This window comes from Bison bison, unplaced genomic scaffold (assembly GCF_000754665.1).
Source record: "Bison bison bison isolate TAMUID 2011002044 unplaced genomic scaffold, Bison_UMD1.0 scf7180017864485, whole genome shotgun sequence".
NCBI lineage: Eukaryota > Metazoa > Chordata > Mammalia > Artiodactyla > Bovidae > Bison > Bison bison.
In genome coordinates this window covers 5246795-5266126 of record NW_011495045.1, presented here as the reverse complement: position 1 = coordinate 5266126, position 19332 = coordinate 5246795, and the positions used below count along the sequence as shown (strand labels likewise).

The window sequence follows — 19332 nt, the reverse complement described above, 5'->3', positions numbered from 1 at the left end:
GTTTTCAGTATCAGCTGATCTTTTAGGAAGCTCTGCTACTGCAGAAAGGACAGCATTGGCACGAGGAGGGCTGACCTTTAAGGCAAGTTCATTTACAGCCTGTCCTTATGCCTGAATTAGAATATTTCATGTCCAGCACACATTCTTTCTAGAAATTCCCAATTATCAAAACATCCAAAGAGTGGGCTGATATGGTGAGTAGAAGCACTTGATTCGGCAAGTCAGCATTTGAAATTGTTTCTGGTTCTGCTTTTTTTCGCTTAATGTCTCTGTAGACTCCAGCAAGTTTCTTTGCCTACATTTAAGTTAACTCTTGGTAACAATAAAAATCACTTTAACTTGTGAAGTTTTGATAAGGCAACTGGGTATGTAAGTGTGCAGATAGCTGGACACTTAATGGCAATTACAGAGGATTTATTTCCAATCTTACAGCATATATTACAGCTTAGAGAAGCTGTTTAACCTTGGCCCAAATAATTGAATTGTGCCTTGAGTTCTCCCTTGGATACCCTGGCCCTTGGTCCAGATGGACATTGTTGAGGTATGCAGTCAATCTAATGTAGATTACAACAGTGACCCCAATTCTTCACCCCACCTTATATCCACACCCTTTAACTAGGTGAATTTGCAGTTCTTCTTACTAAAGGAGCTGGAGAAGGCAATGGCACCCCACTTCAGTACTCTTGCTTGGAAAATCCCATGGACGGAGGAGCCTGTTAGGCTGCAATCCATGGGGTCACTAAGAGTCAGACCCGACTGAGCGACTTCACTTTCACTTTTCACTTTCATGCATTGGAGAAGGAAATGGCAACCTACTCCAGTGTTCTTGCCTGGAGAATCCCAGGGACGGGGAAGCCTGGTGGGCTGCCGTCTATGGGGTTGCACAGTCGGACACGACTGAAGTGACTTAGCATTAGCGTTACTAAAGGAGCAGAGTACATTGCCCCCTCCCTTGTCCTTGTGTTCGACCAACAGAATGAGCTTAGACTGGAAAAGGCCTCACATAGTTTTGTTTGTTCTCTTGCTTCTCTGCCACCCTTTGAGAGCTCAGATATCCCACTTGTCCAGGTAGAACCCAAAGAAGACACCTGGGGCAGAGCGGCCTCTGTCAATCAACAGACATATAGTGAGAAGCAGAGCTGCCCTGCAGCCAGAAGCTGAGCTATCTGGCCAGACTTAGTCAAATCCTCAGCTGACCTCCAGATATATAAGCAATAATAAATGTTTCAGATCACTTTGTTATGCAATGCTGTTGCAGCAATACCTGACCATTACACCCGGTAATACAGAGCGATGCTGCTGGTTGCTGAAAAAGCTCATAAAATGGAATTTTTCTTGGTAAAATTGTCTTGGTCCAGGCTCCAATCCTTAGTTTGACAAGCTCAAGCCCAATCTAAGAGAATAATATATTCACCCATTGAGAAACAGTCTTCTGAGCACATACTCACCCTCTGGGGGGAAAAGATTTCTCAGTGAGTGTGGCATCAGAACAAAGGGAATCAGCTATACGATTTGAAATTTAGGCTTTGATATCCAGCTATGTCCATCTTCGCGATAAGAGAGCTGTCCGGCAGACAAACACATCATCCTGACAGGGTCATTTTTAATCTTGATAATGCTGAGATGAGATTGCCAACTTGTAACTTTCTAAATTTCCCTTCTCTAGGTCTGATTACCTTTCTTTTTGTTCAAAACGTTTTTCTCCAAACAGTGTCACAGCAGAAATGCTAATATCCATTCTCCACTTCTTTTAGTGATAGAGTCCTTGAACTCCAACTAGGCAGGTATCCCCTCATCCACCCCCATTAAAGACTGTTTCCCAGCCTCCCTTGCAGTCTGGTGTGCCCTTAATGATTAAGTTCTGACCAGTGGGTCACCCGCTCTGCTGCTGGCCCTGTGGATGGAAGCCGCACTGTGCGAAGTTTATGTTCAGGAGTTGCAGGTGGAGGCTAGCAGGAAAGTGCATGGTGCTTCTAAATAGAGCTGTGAGCTCTGGAGTCTCATGTACAATCCTGAGTAGGCCTGCCAGTTGGGCAATGCAGAAGGGACAAAGTCTTAACCTTCTCTTTTCCAGTGTATCCCACCTTTGTAAGTGAGGTAGGTTAGCACTGGGATTATGGACCTGTGTATAAGACATGGGGATGTTGAGCTATTCACAAAACTGGAAGTAATTCACTTCTGACTTCAGACATGTCCCAGAAGCTGAATAAACCAAGTTTTGGATAATGGATTTTTTTTTTTAATAGCAAGAAGAACTTTAAAGTTTTCAGGACTGATCTTTCATCTCTATTTCCTTATTGTTTTTACTTTTGTGGAGTATGTAGTGCTTTTGTGCTGTCGCTCAGTCGTGTCTGACTCTTTGCAACCTCATGGACTGTAGCCCGCCAGGCTCCTCTGCCCATGGGATTTTCCAGGCAAGAATACTGGAGCAGGTTGCCATTTCCTCCTCCAGGAGATCTTCCTGACCCAGAGGTAGAACCCACGTCTGCTGCATTGGCAGGTGGATTCTTTACCACTAGCACCACCTGGGAAGCCCTTGTTTTTATGGTGGTCTACAAGTTGAGGCATATAAAGTCCTTGTTTCTTGTTTATCTGATATTCATAATATAGATCAAATATAGCAGTTCTGGAAATACCCTTCAAACGAAAGCAAGATAAGTTGGAGCTTGAGAATATATAAAATGAGACAGATGATAACTGTGTGGTATCAAATGCAGTGGTTTTCAGTAAGTAAAACAGACACAAGTACTCAATAGCTGGTACTCCTAGAAGCGCTGTATATTTAACTTTTATTTCTTGGTCTAATTTAATTGATTCCGGTGATTCTGATGTAAGAGCTGGTTGTTTCAAAAGTGAAGGTCTAAGTGAGCCATCCTCTCCCAGGTGTCAATCAAATTAGTCCAAGGCTTTGACTTCTTCCTGGTCTTCTTTGTCTGACTCTGAAATCACTTTCCTGTTGGCAGTAACACGGATCAGTTCAGAACTCTGTACAGAACTCTCTAGTTATGAACACAATGTGGCATGAAAACAACTTTTGAGAGTTTCTCCAATAAACATTTACTGTGTTGGATTCTAACTATAGGTTAGATTTTGCAACCGAGTATAAATTTCTGTGTGGGAGGAACAGTCATTCCACTGTGAAGTGACTTGAAAGGTTTGGGAGTGGACCTCCTAAAGTTAGATATACTGTGCTCACCTAAGAGTCAAACTGCTGAGATTTCATCACTGGTGACTGATCTCTTTGGATTACCCAGTATTCCTTCTATTCAGCCCTCTTTTAAAGTGAAAATATTCCTGGGTGGATAAAAAACATAATGCCACTAAAACCTTACTGTGTACACACTTTTTTAGTTCTTTCTTTCTGACGGAATGGGACCTGGAGTATTCTAAGATCTGGTGAAGGAGTGATGGTAAAGGCAGATCTGCTTATGTAGGGAAGTTTTGGGTAGACAAGAAAGGATGGAGGGAGAGGAAAGGGGGTAAAATTAAAATAAAATTAAACTTTAAAATAAATTACAATAAAATCTTAAGATATTTCACAAATTTAAAATTGTTCACAAACTAATGTACAGTATAGAAATAATACTTTCTGAATTAGCTAATGCTGAACAACATGACATTTTTTTTAGCTAAAACTTTTTGTTACATGGAATCCCCTGATGGCCCAGTGGTTACGACTTGGCATTTTTCACTGCCTGGGTCCGGGTTCAATCCCTGGTTGGGGAATTAACATCCCGAGAGCCACGTGGTGTGGCCAAATTTTTTTTTTAGTTTTTTACAAATATTTTCTGAATTCCTACAGGGAGGCAGTGTGTTAGGCATTTTGTGCTAGACCCAATTTCTTTTGGAGCATACAATACAGTCACAGACAAGTAAAAAATAGGTGAAAAGTTAAATAACAACATAGTAGAGAAGAGTTGAATAATTATAAAATATGGGCACAAAGAAGCGCATGACTAATTGCCAAAAGAATGGTGCAGACACAGCTTCTTCTGTGTAAGAAGCTCAGAGGAAGAAAATGTCGCAGTGAAACAGAATGAAATTCAAGGCTTTAGAACAGAGGAGAGAGGCCAAGCAGGTATACAGAAGGAATTAGGTTAGCACTTATATCATTAAGGGAATTATCTGTCCAAGTTGTGGAATAATGTTTTACTCTTAGGTGAATCCACATGGGTAGTAACAGGACTGTTCTGATCATCCCTATAAAAATATGCACAGAAATCTAAGGTACCCGGGGCTTGCCTGGTGGCTCAGACAGTAAAGAATCTGCCTGCAATGCAGGAGACCTGAGTTCTATCCCTGGGTTGGGAAGGTCCTCTGGAGAAGGGAATGGTTACCCACTCCAGTATTCTTGCCTGGAGTATCCCATGGACAGAGGACCCTGGTAGGCTGCTGTCCATAGGATCGCAGAGTAGACACAACTGAAGAGACTTAGCATGCATGCATGCATGCATTGGAGAAGGAAATGGCAACCCACCCCAGTATTCTTGCCTGGAGAATCCCATGGACAGAGGAGCCTGGCGGGCTATAGTCCATGGGGTGGCAAAGAGTCAGACACGACTGAGCAACTAATACTTTTACTTTCTCTGCGGTACCCAGACAGATCTGCTGATACAATTCAAGTAGCAATCTTTATTATTTGAATCAGGTAAATGAAATTTTCACTGAACTAACTTTGCTCCACCCTTATAAATTAAATCAAATCATCTGACTGAAAAGCAAGAAATTAAGTTGCTAAACATTGTGTAGACAATATTAGGTTATTAAGTGACTTTTCCAATTTTTTTTTTCAGAACTTTAAAAAAATCAGGGTAGACATATTCATGTTTTCTTTAATAACATCTGATAACATTAATGGAAGTTGACCTCAGTACCAATAAGATCAGAATAAAAATTCTATTACTTCTTGTTAATCCATGAATGTAGTATGCAAATAAACATCTGTCAAGTTAATGTTGATTTAGACACATTGGGTTTCAGTCATAATACAAAGATGGAGACATTTTTTATTAGGGATTCTTTAGTCATTAACAGGTGATAGCCAGTTTCCTTTAAACTCTTCTGGACCCTGTGCCTGGTGCTGCTGCAGCAGTATTCTGGGAATAAGGTGATTAACCCTGAACTGTGAGGCTAGCCCTCGCTACATGGATTAAGATTTAGCAATTTTAGGTATGCCTTTGGTTGTATCAGAGTTGAAAATCTAGAAGACATGGTGTTTTGCCAAAAATGAGAGGGCTCAGTGTCGGTGGGAGAGAGGGGAGCTGAGAGGGTGTGAGGGCAGGTGGATACAGTTCCCTGGGGTGAGAAGGGAGGGCAATGGAATGTGTACAGAGGCTCAAGGCTGATCTATTCCCCTGTTTGCATCTACTTATGCTTTTGTATTACACAGATAAGCGAACACACACTTCTATGTAGATGAGAAGAAGAAAGTTTTCTCAAAGCAAGAAATCTCTAAAACGGTGAGCGGGTTTTTATAAAGATTTGAAGTTAGGGAGAAAACTGAGTAAGGAAAAAATAAGCACTTCTTCCAGGGAAACCAGAAAGGTGATGGAATTTCAGTTGAGCTATTTCAAATCTTAAAAGATGATGCTGTTAAAATGCTGCACTCATTATGCCAGCAAATTTGGAAAACTCAGCAGTGGCCACAGGACTGGAAAAGGTCAGTTTGCATTCCAATCCTAAGGAAGAGCAATGCCAAAGAATGTTCAAATTACTATTCAATTGCACTCATTTCACATGCCAGCAAGATTTTGCTCAAAATCCTGCAAGCTAGGCTTTAGCAGTTCATGAACCAGGAACTTCCAGATGTACAAGTTGGATTTAGAAAAGGCAGAGGAACCAGAGATGAAATTACTAACAAATGCTGGATCATAGAAAAAGCAAGGGAATTAAAAAAAAATCTACTTCTGGTTCATTGGCAATGCTAAAGCCTTTGACTGTGAGGGTGACAACAAACTGGAAAATTCTTAAAGAGATGGGAATACCAGACTACCTTACCTGCCTCCTGAGCAACCTGTATACAGGACAAGAAGCAACAGTTAGAACCAGACATGGAACAATGGACTGGTTCAAGACTGGGACAGGAGTGCATCAAGGCTGTATATTGTAACCCTGCTTATTTAATTTCTAAGCAGAGTACACCATGCAAAATGCCAGGTTAGATGAATTGCAAGCTGAAATCAATATTGCTGGGAGAAATATCAACAACCTCAGATATGCAGATGATACCACTTTAATGGCAGAAAGTGAAGAGGAACTAAAGAGCCTTTTGACAAAGGTGAAAGAGGAGAGTGAAAAAGCTGGCTTAAAACTCAACATTCAAAAAACTAAGGTCATGGCATCCAGTCCTATCACTTCATGGCAAATAGATGGGGAAAATGTGGAAACAGTGTCAGATTTCATTTTCTTGGGCTCCAAAATCAATGTGGACAGGGACTGCAGCCACGAAATTAAAAGACGCTTGCTCCTTGGAAGAAAAGCTATGTCAAACCTAGACAGTGTTTAAAAGAGCAGAGACATTACTTTGCCAACAAAGATCCATATAGTCATAGCTATGGTTATCCAGCAGTCACATATGGATGTGAGAGTTGGACCATAAAGATGACTGAGCGCTGAAGAACTGATGCTTTCCAGCTGTGGTGTTGGAGGAGGCTCTTGACAGTCCCTTGAACAGCAAGGAGATCAAACGAGTCAATCCTAAAAGAAACCAACCCTGAATATTTATTAGAAAGACTGATGCTGAAACTGAAGCTCCAATACTTTGGCTACCTGATGCAAAGAACTGACTTACTGGAAAAGACCCTGATCCTGGGAAAAATTGAGGGAGAGGGGAGAAGGGGCCGACAGACGATGTGATAGTTGGATGGTATCACTGACTCAATGCACAGAAGTTTGAGCAAACTCAGGGAAGCAGTGATCGACAGAGAAGCCTGGTGTGCTCCAATTCACAGGGTCATAAAGAGTCGGACACAACTTAGCAACTGAACAGAAAGGTCAGACTATTTTTGACAGAGGTAAACTTACTTTGCTTTGTGTACTTTGCCTTTTGGTTTATGCGGAAGGGAAATCAGTTCTTTCTAAAACAAAACAAACATCAAAAAGGAAAATTTTTACTTCTTGCAATGACTGAAATTTACTTACTTAAGAAAAATCTGAAGTAAAATTATCACAGAGTTTATAATCACTATCTTCCTAAACCTGGAGACTATGGTGTTAGAAATGGTCCAGATTAAGGCATTTGGGGTTCATTCAGGAGAGTGTGTTTGTACATCCATAAGACTATGGGATGCTATTGCTTTTATTGTTTATATTGTTTATTTAGCATTTGTTTTTGTATGATCTAAGCAGGATCAATCATTATAAAACAAATACAGTAAGTCCCCTACATGTGAACCTTCAAGTTGCAAACTTTCAAAGATACAAATGTGTGTTTGCATGTTCAGTCAGAAGGTGTGAGTGAAACTGCAGCTCGCCCTCCATCTCCTGTGGCTGACGATCCTTCAGCTCTACCATCTCCCACCTCCTCTCCCTCCTCCAGTCAGTAACTCCAGCCCCTGTAGGCCAGCTGTTGTACTACACTACTGTGCTTTTCAAGGTAACTGTAGTGTAGGATTAAAAATGCTTAGGTTTTGTTTTTTTCATGTATTGTGTGAAAAGTCTTATAAACCCATTACAGTACTGTATTATATAGCTGATTGTGTTAACTGGGTACCTAGGCTAACTTTGTTGGACTTACAAACTGGACTTATAAACGTGCTCTCAGAATAGAGCTTGTCTGTATGTACTAGCAATGGAGTAGCCCATGTTAATATCTGACAGCTTCATAACAGGTGACAGTAAGCCCGGTGATAATAAGCCCAGTGACAACAGCACCATCTCCATGCCAGCAGAGTTGCGCACTCTGGAGATATCTTTGGTTTATCAAGGATTCTCAAATTATCTGATGTCTATGCCCTGCCCCACCTCCAGCATATAGAAGACTCTGGACCATGGGCATCAATATTTAAAGGATACAGCTATAAAACCTCTCAGAATTTGCCACCCCCCAAAGATTTATCTGAATGCCTCACTATCAGTCTTACCAAGATCCTTTCTTCTCTTTGTTTTCTTAAGAGTTGGATAATTTCATCTCTCTTTTTAGCCTGTTAAGAAAAAGAAGTGGGTGAGTCTTTTGATAATAAAGCTTTGTGTCCATGGGAGGAGGGATGGGTTTTTGTCCATTTTCCTTCTTGTGTTTTGGGGCAGAAATAAACAGTTGTTTTCAGAATAGGTTTATACTTTTCATCTATACAATTCAGTTTTATTCCAGAGGTGCTGCTTTACAAAATAAATTTGATTTCGATCGTAAATGGAGGGAATTTTTCTTGCCCATATAACAATAGCTTTCACTGATTTTATTACATGAACCATGCTAAAAGCTTGATATATGTATTATATCATTATTTTCTTATAATAAGTTAGAAGTTTGACACCAATGTCATCTACTTTATATATGAGGAATGTGAAGAGTACTGAGGTTGAATAATTTACCTAAGCTTTAAAGTGGCAGGATTGGACTTGATACCCGCTCTACTTGACAACAAAACTCAAGGTATCAGTCATTACACTAAATTGCCATTAAAAGGTAGCAAGACACATCAGCCAGCTCAAACAGCATGCCAGCATGTGTTGCGATGGCATGAAGGCTTTCTTGAGCAGCTTGTATACAGAACAGAGCCTCACACCCCATTGCTCCTCTGTCTTAGATATTGAGACATGCATATGCTCAGGTAAGTTTTCTTAAAAGTAAAAAAAAAAAAAGTGCAGGCACAAATATTTACCAAGATATAGACAGTATACAGTGCTTCCCTGGTGGCTTAGGTGGTAAAGAATCCACCTGCCATGCAGGAGACCCAGGTTTGATCCCTGGGTTGGGAAGATGCCCTGGAGAAGGAAATGGCAACCCATTCTAGTATTCTTGCCTAGGAAATCCGATGGACAGAAGAGCTTGATGGACTATAGTCCATAGGGTCATAGAGACTAGCACTTTCACTTCACTTTTTTCAGACTGTATTCAAAGAGACAAATATAGGTACACATTTTTTTCCCCATAGAATCCACATATGTTCACTGTTGGAGATGGCCAGGCAGAAAATTGCATCTGGAATACTTGAGAACAAGAGAAGAAACCTGAGAATCTGACAAATGAAACTCATAGCTTCAAATGGCCAAGTACAGTGAGAGAAGCTTAGATCAAACTGAGAATGGACAGATTTGTCACAGCCAGGTAAAAATTCTAGGTCATCCATTCAAAGGTGTTGCACTGCTTTCTTAGGACTCAGTAACAAAGTATCAAAAATCAGGTGGCTTAAAACAACAGATATTTATTGTCACACAGTTCTGAAGGCTAGAAGGCCAAAATCAAACTGTAGCAGGGCCATGCTCCCTCTGAAACCTGTAGGGGAATCCTTCTTTGCCTCTTCCTAGCTTCTGATCATTTGCTGGAAATCTGTGGCATCCCTTGGCTTGCAGCTGTGTAACTCTAATCTCTGCTTTTGTTGTCACATTGCTTTTTCTCCTTGATTCTATTTCCAAATAAGGTCACATTTCGATGGTACTGGGGATTAGGACTTCCACACATCTCTTGTTTCAGTAGGTCACACTTCAATCCGTTGCTAAGAATTGGTCACAAAGAACTGGACACATTTAGCAACTGAACAACACTTCAGTCTATAATAAGCACCTATGATATAATATTACTGTGCAATGGCACCCCACTCCAGTACTCTTGCCTGGAAAATCCCATGGACGGAGGAGCCTGGTAGGCTGCAGTCCATGAGGTCACTAAGAGTCGGACGCGACTGAGCAACTTCACTTTCACTTTTCACTTTCATGCATTGGAGAAGGAAATGGCAACCCACTCCAGTGTTCTTGCCTTGAGAATCCCAGGGATGGGGGAGCCTAGTGGGCTGCCGTCTATGGGGTCGCACAGAATCGGACACGACTGAAGTGACTTACAGTTACAGTTACAGTTACAGTTACAGGGGCTGGGCCAAATAAAATACCATTCCTGCCTGCCAGGTGGTGGCAGACTTGTAGAGAAAAGGACTACAGTGAGGTTAGAACAGGATGCAAATAGAGAACTGAAGAGGGACCCTTAATTCAGACAAGGGTGTGTATCTATGGCTGAGACTCAGAGGAGGTGATGTCCAAGATTAGACATGAAAGCATAGTCACCAGATAATAACAGACAGGATGGGGAAGAAAGCGTCTAGGCAGAGGAGCTGCTGCTGCTGCTGCTAAGTTGCTTCAGTTGTGTCCGACTCTGTGCGACCCCAGAGACGGCAGCCCACCAGGCTCCACCGTCCCTGGGACTCTCCAGGCAAGAACACTGGAGTGGGTTGCCATTTCCTTCTCCAATGCATGAAAGTGAAAAGTGAAAGGGAAGTCGCTCAGTTGTGTCCGACTCTTCGAGACCCCATGGACAGCAGCCCACCAGGCTCCTCCGTCCATGGGATTTTCCAGGCAAGAGTACTGGAGTGGGGTGCCATTGCCTTCTCTGACAGAGGAGACAGGTGTGCAAAGCCCTAGAAGCTGTGTATTGCTAAGTAATTCCTCAAGGTGGTTCTTTAGTCCAGATGCAAGAGAAGCTGCAAAATTTAGGCAGACTGCACCCAGATGTGGAAGGGAGGAGGGGTGCTGGGCCTGAGTAATCAGCGGGGCACATTGCTGCTTTGGCTCTGCTTCATTCCATTCAAGTCGTATTAATCTTGCTTTCTAAGAACGTACAAAGTTTTAGTTTTATTTATTTTGGGGCAAGATTTCTATTTTTTCACTTGAATTTAAGGCATCATATATCACAGATATTGAAAGAAGAAAAGGCATCATATATGACAGATAATAAAAGAAAAAAATTCAGAGTCCTTCAAAAACCAAGCTAATTTTTTCAGCTATACATATATATGTATCTATTCTTTTTCATATTCTTTTCCCATTTAGGTTACTACAGAATATTGAGCACTGTGCTATTATCTATTATCCCTGTGCTATTATCTATTCCCTTGCTTGCACGCTTAACACGCTTAGTCGCTCAGTTGTGTCCCACTCTTTGAGACCCTATGGACTGCAGCCCACCAGGCTCCTCTGTCCGTGGGATTTCCCAGGCAAGAATACTGGAGTGGGGTGCCATTTCCTCCAGGAGATCATCCCCATTCAGGGATTGAACCCTCATCTCCCTCGTCCTTTACCACTGTGCCACCTGGGAAGCCCTTGCTAGTTATCTATTTTAAGTGTGCATATGTCATTCCCAAATACCTTTCCCCTTTGGTAACCATAAGTTTTATTTTCTAAGTCTGTGAGTCTGTTTCTGACAAACTAAGATAATTTAAAAGTGTCTGTCAATTTGCTAAGGATTGAATAAAACAGCATTTATAGAAAAAGACCTGGGATACTTTCAATGTAGGTATTAGGTGGCACTAGTGATAAAGAATCCACTGGCCAATGCAGGGGAGGTGAGAGATGTGGGTTCGATCCCTGGGTCAGGAAGATCCCCTGGAGTAGGAAATGATACACCACTCCAGTATTCTTGCCTGGAAAATTCCATGGACAGAGGAGCCTGGCAGGCTACATTCCAGGGGGCTGAAAAGAGTCAGACATGACTGAATGAGCACATTCAATATTAACTTTCTTTTCTAACTTTTCCATTACACATGTAATCAGTGGGAATTAAATGCTCCCATACTGTGATTACATAGCACTTTATACTTTTATTACAGTATTGATCTTACTTTGCCTGCTTTATCTCATAGCTGCTACCATGTCTCTTTCAAAGTCTTACTCATCCTTTTATCCTTCCTTCAAGCTTAGCAGTGCCTTGTCAATGATACTCAATGAATTTCTGCTGAATTGATTGAGTCATGAAATATGAATGAATGAAACCATTACATTGTCTAATACACAATTACTAGTCTAAGCAAAAAAAAAGTCTTAGAGATTGAAATTAAACAGTAGGAAGTTTAGTTCTTAAAATCCCATATAAACAAAACTAATATGATTATTTTCTGTGTAATAGAAAATATTGGTTAGTCACAGGCAAGATATTAATATATTGTCATAATGCTTCTAGTATAAACGGTCAAATATTTAGTTATAAGATTCTAAATAATAGTAAGGTAAAATTCATTCATTTAAATTTTGATTTCATGTCCTTTTTAATTATAATAGATTTTAATATCTAATCAGTTTTATAATATAATATGCACCAGAAACAAAGTTTTCAAATATGATTTGATTTTTGCTTCCTGGATATGTTTCCTGGGAATAAATAACAAAACTGTTGTAGGCAACTGTGTCATCAGAACAAAAACATTTCCAACTACTCTAAGAACTCTCAGCCAGGATAATTAAATAAATTCAGTGGTAAGAGAAAATTCTTACAGTTTACCGTATTAGTTGGAATAAATAATTTACTTGTTAATTTCATAACAAAAGAATTCTCATTTCTAACCACAGTGCTTTTGTTGTGCTCATAAATGGAATTTTATAAGGCTTTTAAATCATTTATTAATTCTTAAAATGATAGCATGAGGGGGTCAGAATTTATATTTACAATCTTTTTTCTTTTTTTCAGGTTTGTTGCAATATAACTGACATACAACACTGTATAAGTTCAAGGTGTACAGCAGAATTACTTGACATATATATTGTGATATGATTACCACATGAGTTTAGTTACCATCCATCACCTTATATAATTACAAATTTTTTCCTTTTGATGAAAGCTTTTAGATTGACTCACTTAGCAACTTTCAAATATATCAATACAGTATTTTTTTTAACTATAGCCATAATGTTGTATATTACATCCCCAGGACTTTATATCTTATATTCATAATATTTTAATACTGGATTTTTTCTTATAATCTAAACTTTAGTTATATTACTTATATTTATATACTACTCCTGAGAAAATAAATTACAGAATAAAAAGTAAATTTTAGGAAATTAGGATTTGACAATATATAAATTTAATATCTCATAGAAGGTTAATGAATTTTAGTGTCACTTCAAGAATTAAGTTGCTGAGTTCCTATTTTTGGCTTTTCAGAGCCAAACAGTTTGGGTGGCAACATATATTAGTTGCCAAACACATTTGGGTGTGAATACCAATTCTGTGTGATTTTAATATCTTAACTAATCATCCTTCTAACTATAATCACTATCCCATTTGGTTAGAGGTTTGTGACTTTGGGTAAATCAAAGAACCATTTCTCTGGGTATTGATTTCTTATCTGTAAGGAAAGGTGTGATAACTGGAGATAATAAAACATTGCTTAACAATGCATGGCATATAGTGGATATTTATTAAATGGCAGCTATTATTAGTATGGAAAAACATTTTTCAATGCTTTTAAAATGTGAAAAGTAGGAAAAAGAGGGGAAGGAGGTGTACTGCCTTCTGTGTACAGGCATGAAAGATTCCTGATGATTGAATAGTGTTGGAAGGAAGAAGGGAGAAACAAGAAGGGACATCTAAGGTATTACTTGTCTTTTATGCAGTAGAAATCCCTCTGTTACAAAGTCTCCAGTATATTATAAACTTGCTTCTTAGTTAAATTTAGTTATAAAGAAGATATTAATAAGCACTAAACTCTAAAAGAAAAATCCTTTCTTCTCAAGAACTTGTTCTCATATGAAGAATGCATTTCTTCCTTGTACTATGCTTAAACATTTTGACTGAAACATTCATCAAAGATAGCATATGGCAGTGCTTATCTCACTGATTACCTATCTACATTACCAAAAGAAATTTTCTCTAGACTATCATTGTGTAAGAGTCTAATTACTGAATTTAATCTTAAGAATATCTTAGGAGAGTACTGAACTGGTTCCAATTCAATATGCTCTTTGCTTAGTTACCTGGCAACCATCCCAATGCTTAGAGAATCCATAAACTCTTGAAATCAGTGTGGGGTAGTACTTAAGCACTTTGGCTACATCGTCAGATGGGTCCAGGTTCAAACTGTCTTTACTATATTTTAACTGTGTGACCTTGAAAAAGTCACTTACCGGTTTCTGCTTCAGCTTCCTCATCTGCAATAAGGGTAATTATAATGCTTCTCAGACAGAGCTTTTCTGATGATTAAATAAGAATGTGAGTAAAGAACTTAGTGTATATATGTTATGTAGTTAGTTCTCAAAAATATTACTATTCTCTGGTGAAAGGAGCAGATAGTCGGAAAAGGAAAAAACATGAAGAAAATAGGCTTAGGAAGCACTGGGGGAAATATATTCACTCAAATACAGATTTAAAAAAACACTTATTCTTTCCATTGACTATCAATGCAATATGACACAAACATCAAAGTATGTGAAAAAAAAGACATAGAGGAAAATTATATTTATATAAATCCATTGCTGACTCTAAAATCTTAACATAAGTTTAAAACTTTAAAACATGTAAAAATTTTAGAAGAACCCTAAGGGAGCTCCAAAATAAACAATCTAAGGATTTAAAAATAATACATCAAAGGGAGAAAGGCAACTAGGGAAGCAGCTTAATGATCATGATACAAAAAACACGCTCACTGATGAAAAGAGGATATCAGTTCACCCGATTAAAAATAAATGGAGACACAGAGGCTGGAATGAGCATAAAGTTTCTTAATAACCCTGGCCTGACAGGGTCAAGATGTGTGTTTTGGGGAATAGAGGTACATAGGGTGGGATAGTTGAATGGCGTCACGCTGAGGACCTTGACATAAAGATAGCTCTGTTTAAATTTACTTAGCAGAAGACAGGAACTATGTTTCTGACCTCAATATTACTAAGTTAGAAATAAAAAACAGATAAGACTTCATAGATTTGGAAATTAAAAGGCATACTTTTAAATAATTCATGAGACAAATTATAAATTGAAATAAAAATTTAAAAATACTTAAAATGGAGTAATAATGAAAACCCTATATAGCTTGTGAGTTGTAGCTAAAATAGTACTTTGAGGAATATTTACAACTGTAAATACTAGTATTAGAAAAGAGATAAGGTAGAAAATTAAGAAACAAAGTGAGAAGGGAAGGAAGTTAGAATGAAAATAAGAACTAATTCAAAACTGAAGGGAGAAATAATTAAAATCAAGAACTGATAACATAGGAAACAAAAATACTTTACAGAGGATAATAAAACCAAATGTTGTTTTTAGAAAAGACTATTAAAACAGATAATCCTTTGGTATAATTACTGACAAAAAAGATATGAATGATTAGAAATGAAAAGCAGTAATAACTAGAGCTACAGCAGAGATTACAAAGATGATTAAAACCACTGTGAATCCTTATATCAATAAATTTGAAAATGTAGATGAAATGCATGATTAAAAAAAAATTACCCAAATCATCCCACCCTCTCCCTCTCCCACAGAGTCCAAAAGACTGTTCTATATATCAGTGTCTCTTTTGCTGTCTCGTATACAGGGTTATTGTTACCATCTTTCTAAATTCCATATATATGCGTTAGTATACTGTATTGGTGTTTTTCTTTCTGGTGTACTTCACTCTGTATAATAGGCTCCAGTTTCATCCACCTCATTAGAACTGATTCAAATGTATTCTTTTTAATGGCTGAGTAATACTCCATTGTGTATATGTACCACAGCTTTCTTATCCATTCATCTGCTGATGGACATCTAGGTTGCTTCCATGTCCTGGCTATTATAAACAGTGCTGCGATAAACATTGGGGTACACATGTCTCTTTCAATTCTGGGATGATTTGGGAGAATGGCATTGAAACATGTATAATATCATATATGAAACGAGTCACCAGTCCAGGTTTGATGCACGATACTGGATGCTTGGGGCTGGTGCACTGGGACGACCCAGAGGGATGGTATGGGGAGGGAGGAGGGAGGAGGGTTCAGGATGGGGAACACATGTATACCTGTGGCAGATTCATTTTGATATATGGCAAAACCAATACAATATTGTAAAGTTAAATAAAATAAAATTTAAAAAAATTACCAAATTATTTCAAGGTAAAAAAGCCTTATTTACTCAAAAACAAAACAACCCAATTAAACCTATAGTACATATGCATATTAAGGTCATAGTTATCATTTCAAGTAATTATTTTAGTCAATATTTAGCTGATAATTTGGGTTTGCCTTGGATTGAGTTGGGTCTGCTTGCTGTACTGCCGACCATTTCTAATAGCCTTGGCTTTTTCTTCTACACTAGAGTCTCTTTCTAGGTTTCCAAGAACTGTTGCAAAGGGTGTATATAGTTGGAATATAGTAATATTCTTTTCTTACTTGGCTTTTGACAGGGTTCTGATTGAGAACCACTGATCCAGACCTTCAGAATTATCATTACATTTACCTCTTAATCTGTATTTGTAGAGAGAGGCATTAAGATAAATTTAATTATATTTTATTTATCTGTGATATTTAAATTAACTTTGCCCACACAGTTTGCTCCATATTGAAATTTCAACATATATCTTTGGTGGTAATTTGTCCTTTTGCAGATTATAAATAAAGACAGGATTAAGAGAAATACATGAGGCTCTCTTGAACAGTATGAGCAGGTCAATCTTGACTGTGTCTTTTAATTAGGATGTGGATACCTGGGTGACCATGCCTTTCATAATCTACTCTTCATCTTCTGAGATTTACCACTTTGGTCAAACCATTTCACTTAATACTAAAGCTTATTTTGTACCTCCTAAAATTTTATTTTTTAATTATGGGTTTAAAAAAGAGGGGAAGCAGAAAAGATAAAAACAAACTTTCATTGGGCACCTACTGGATGTCAGGCTTTATGTAATTCCTCTAAATCTTGAAGTAGATGGTATTACTATCTTTTAACAGAGAGAAGGAACTCAATCAACATAAAAATTAACAACTTTTCTCAGGGTCACTTAACTAATTAATTCAGTTCAGTTCAGTTCAGTTCAGTCGCTCAGTCGTCTCTGGCTCTTTGCAACCCCATGAGTCACAGCACGCCAGGCCTCCCTGTCCATCACCAACTCCCGGAGTTCACTCAGACTCACGTCCATCAAGTCGGTGATGCCATCCAGCCATCTCATCCTCTGTTGTCCCCTTCTCCTGCCCCCAATCCCTCCCAGCATCAGAGTCTTTTCCAATGAGTCAACTCTTCCCATGAGGTGGCCAAAGTACTGGAGTTTCAGCTTTAGCATCATTCCTTCCAAAGAAATCCCAGGGCTGATCTCCTTCAGAATGGACTGGTTGGATCTCCTTGCAGTCCAAGGGACTTTCAAGAGTCTTCTCCAACACCTCAGTTCAAATTAGGTAATTAATTAGGTAACTAGTAACTGTCAGAGCAAAGGATTCAAACTCATTCTCAGTTGTTTGCCTCCAGGCTTCTTTTGCTGAAATATTAATACTTAAAACACACACTAGAGACTGTGGTACATTTACACACACACACACATGCAGTAATAGAAGGGTTTCTTTAATCAATCTTGATTATGAAAATGAAGAATTAATTAGGATTAACCATGGTGAAGGAGACAAATACAGTCTGCTCTCACAGAACAATTTACATTCTAGTGGAAAATGTGGGCTGAGAATACACAGCAGGGGAGCTAATCCAGAGTGAGGTCTGCTTGATCAAAGGTGTCTTACTCCATACTGTTTGCTACATACAATCCCACCAATGGTGGGATTTTTCAAAAAACTAAACATTGAACTACCATATGACCCAGCAATCCCACTACTGGGCATATACTCTGAGAAAATCATAACTCAAAAGGACACATGTACCCCAATGTTCATTGCAGCACTGTTTACAATAACCAGGACATAGAAACAATCTAAATGTCCAATGACAGGTGAATGAATAAAGAAGATGTGGTACAAATATACAATGGAATATTACTCAGCCACTAAAAGGAGTGAAATAGGATCATTTGAAGAGATGTGGATGGATCTAGAGTCTGTCATACAGAGCAAAGTAAGTCAGAAAGAGAAAAATATTGTATGTTAGTGCATATATGTGGAGTTTAGAAAAATGGTACCGATGAACCTATTTTCAAGGCAGAAATAGAGATGCAGATACAGAGAATGGATATGTGGACACAGGAGGGGAAGGAGAGAGTGACTCGAACTGGGAGATTGGGATTGACATATAGACACTGTCATGTGTAAAATAGGTAGCTAGTGGGAAGCTGCTATACAGCACAGGGAGCTCAGCTCAGCGCTCTCTGATGACTTAGAGAGATGGGATGGGAGGGGTGGAAGGGAGGCTCAAGAGGGAGGGGATTTATGTATGAATATGGCTGATTCACTTCATTATACAGCAGAAGTTAATACAACATTGTAAAACAATTATATTCCAATAAAAAGCTAATTTACTTATTTTATAGGATCATGTAGCACTTTGCAAAAAGTGGTCCAAGGGAAAGAATAGTTGAACTGTACGGGTACTTATAAACTGATGAATTTTCTAACATTTTATTTAATGTACTTTAAATAGTTATGATAAGCCTTCCCAGCTGGCTCAGTGGTAAAGAATCCACCTGTCAAGCAGGAGACTCAGGTTTGATCCCAGGATCAGTAAGATCCCCTGGTGGAGAAAATGGCAACCCACTCCAGTATTCTTGCTAGGATAATCCCATGGACATGAGCCTGGTGGGCTATATCCATGGGGTCAAAAAGAGTGAGACATGACTGAGTGACTGAGCATGCATGCAAATATTTATGATAGGACTTTTGATATAAGTTAAGTATACCAGGAGAATTACATTCCAGTTTTAGAATACTATCTAAGCAGAACCAAGGTTCTGTGGTTTTACAGAGATTAGAGAACATTATCAAAATTTTTTCTTGCAGCTCTAGAATTTAATTTTTATTTCTATGCCAAGAATTTCAAGTTAAATGCCCAAAGGGATCACTAGGGAATCTTAGTTCTTAGTCTACATGGTCTTAATCTTGAATAGGTTCCATTTCTATTCTGTTACAAAATGCAATTTAAGGACGGTTAAAATTACTATTGGTTTAAGGTAAAACTAAAGTGAAAGAGGAGAGTGAAAAAGTTGGCTTAAAGCTCAACATTCAGAAAACGAAGATCATGGCATCCAGTCCCATCACTTCATGGGAAATAGATGGGGAAACAGTGGAAACAGTGTCAGACTATTTTTTTGGGCTCCAAAATCACTGCAGATGGTGACTGCAGCCATGAAATTAAAAGACGCTTACTCCTTGGAAGGAAAGTTATGACCAACCTAGATAGCATATTCAAAAGCAGAGGCATTACTTTGCCAACAAAGGTTCATCTAGTCAAGGCTATGGTTTTTCCAGTAGTCATGTATGGATGTGAGAGTTGGACTGTGAAGAAGG

At 38.7% G+C, this 19332-nt stretch overlaps 1 protein-coding gene across 2 annotated transcripts in view; it reads right to left on the bottom strand.

Moving 5' to 3' along the window:
• Positions 1–2756: 2756 nt before the first annotated feature.
• The window catches only part of LOC105005026 (chromosome unknown open reading frame, human C11orf88), a 34564-nt gene continuing 17988 nt past the window's right edge, over positions 2757–19332 (bottom strand). Inside the window, exons 4-6 of one of the 2 annotated variants that reach the window (XM_010862863.1) lie at positions 8082–8141; positions 7024–7076; positions 2757–2953 (exon numbers count right to left, since the gene is read on the bottom strand). In XM_010862863.1, the coding sequence (XP_010861165.1) occupies positions 2896–2953; positions 7024–7076; positions 8082–8141 (171 nt within the window). In that variant the 3' untranslated portion in view covers positions 2757–2895. The remainder of the gene's footprint in view (positions 2954–7023; positions 7077–8081; positions 8142–19332) is intronic. The other variant, XM_010862864.1, reaches the window with a different exon arrangement.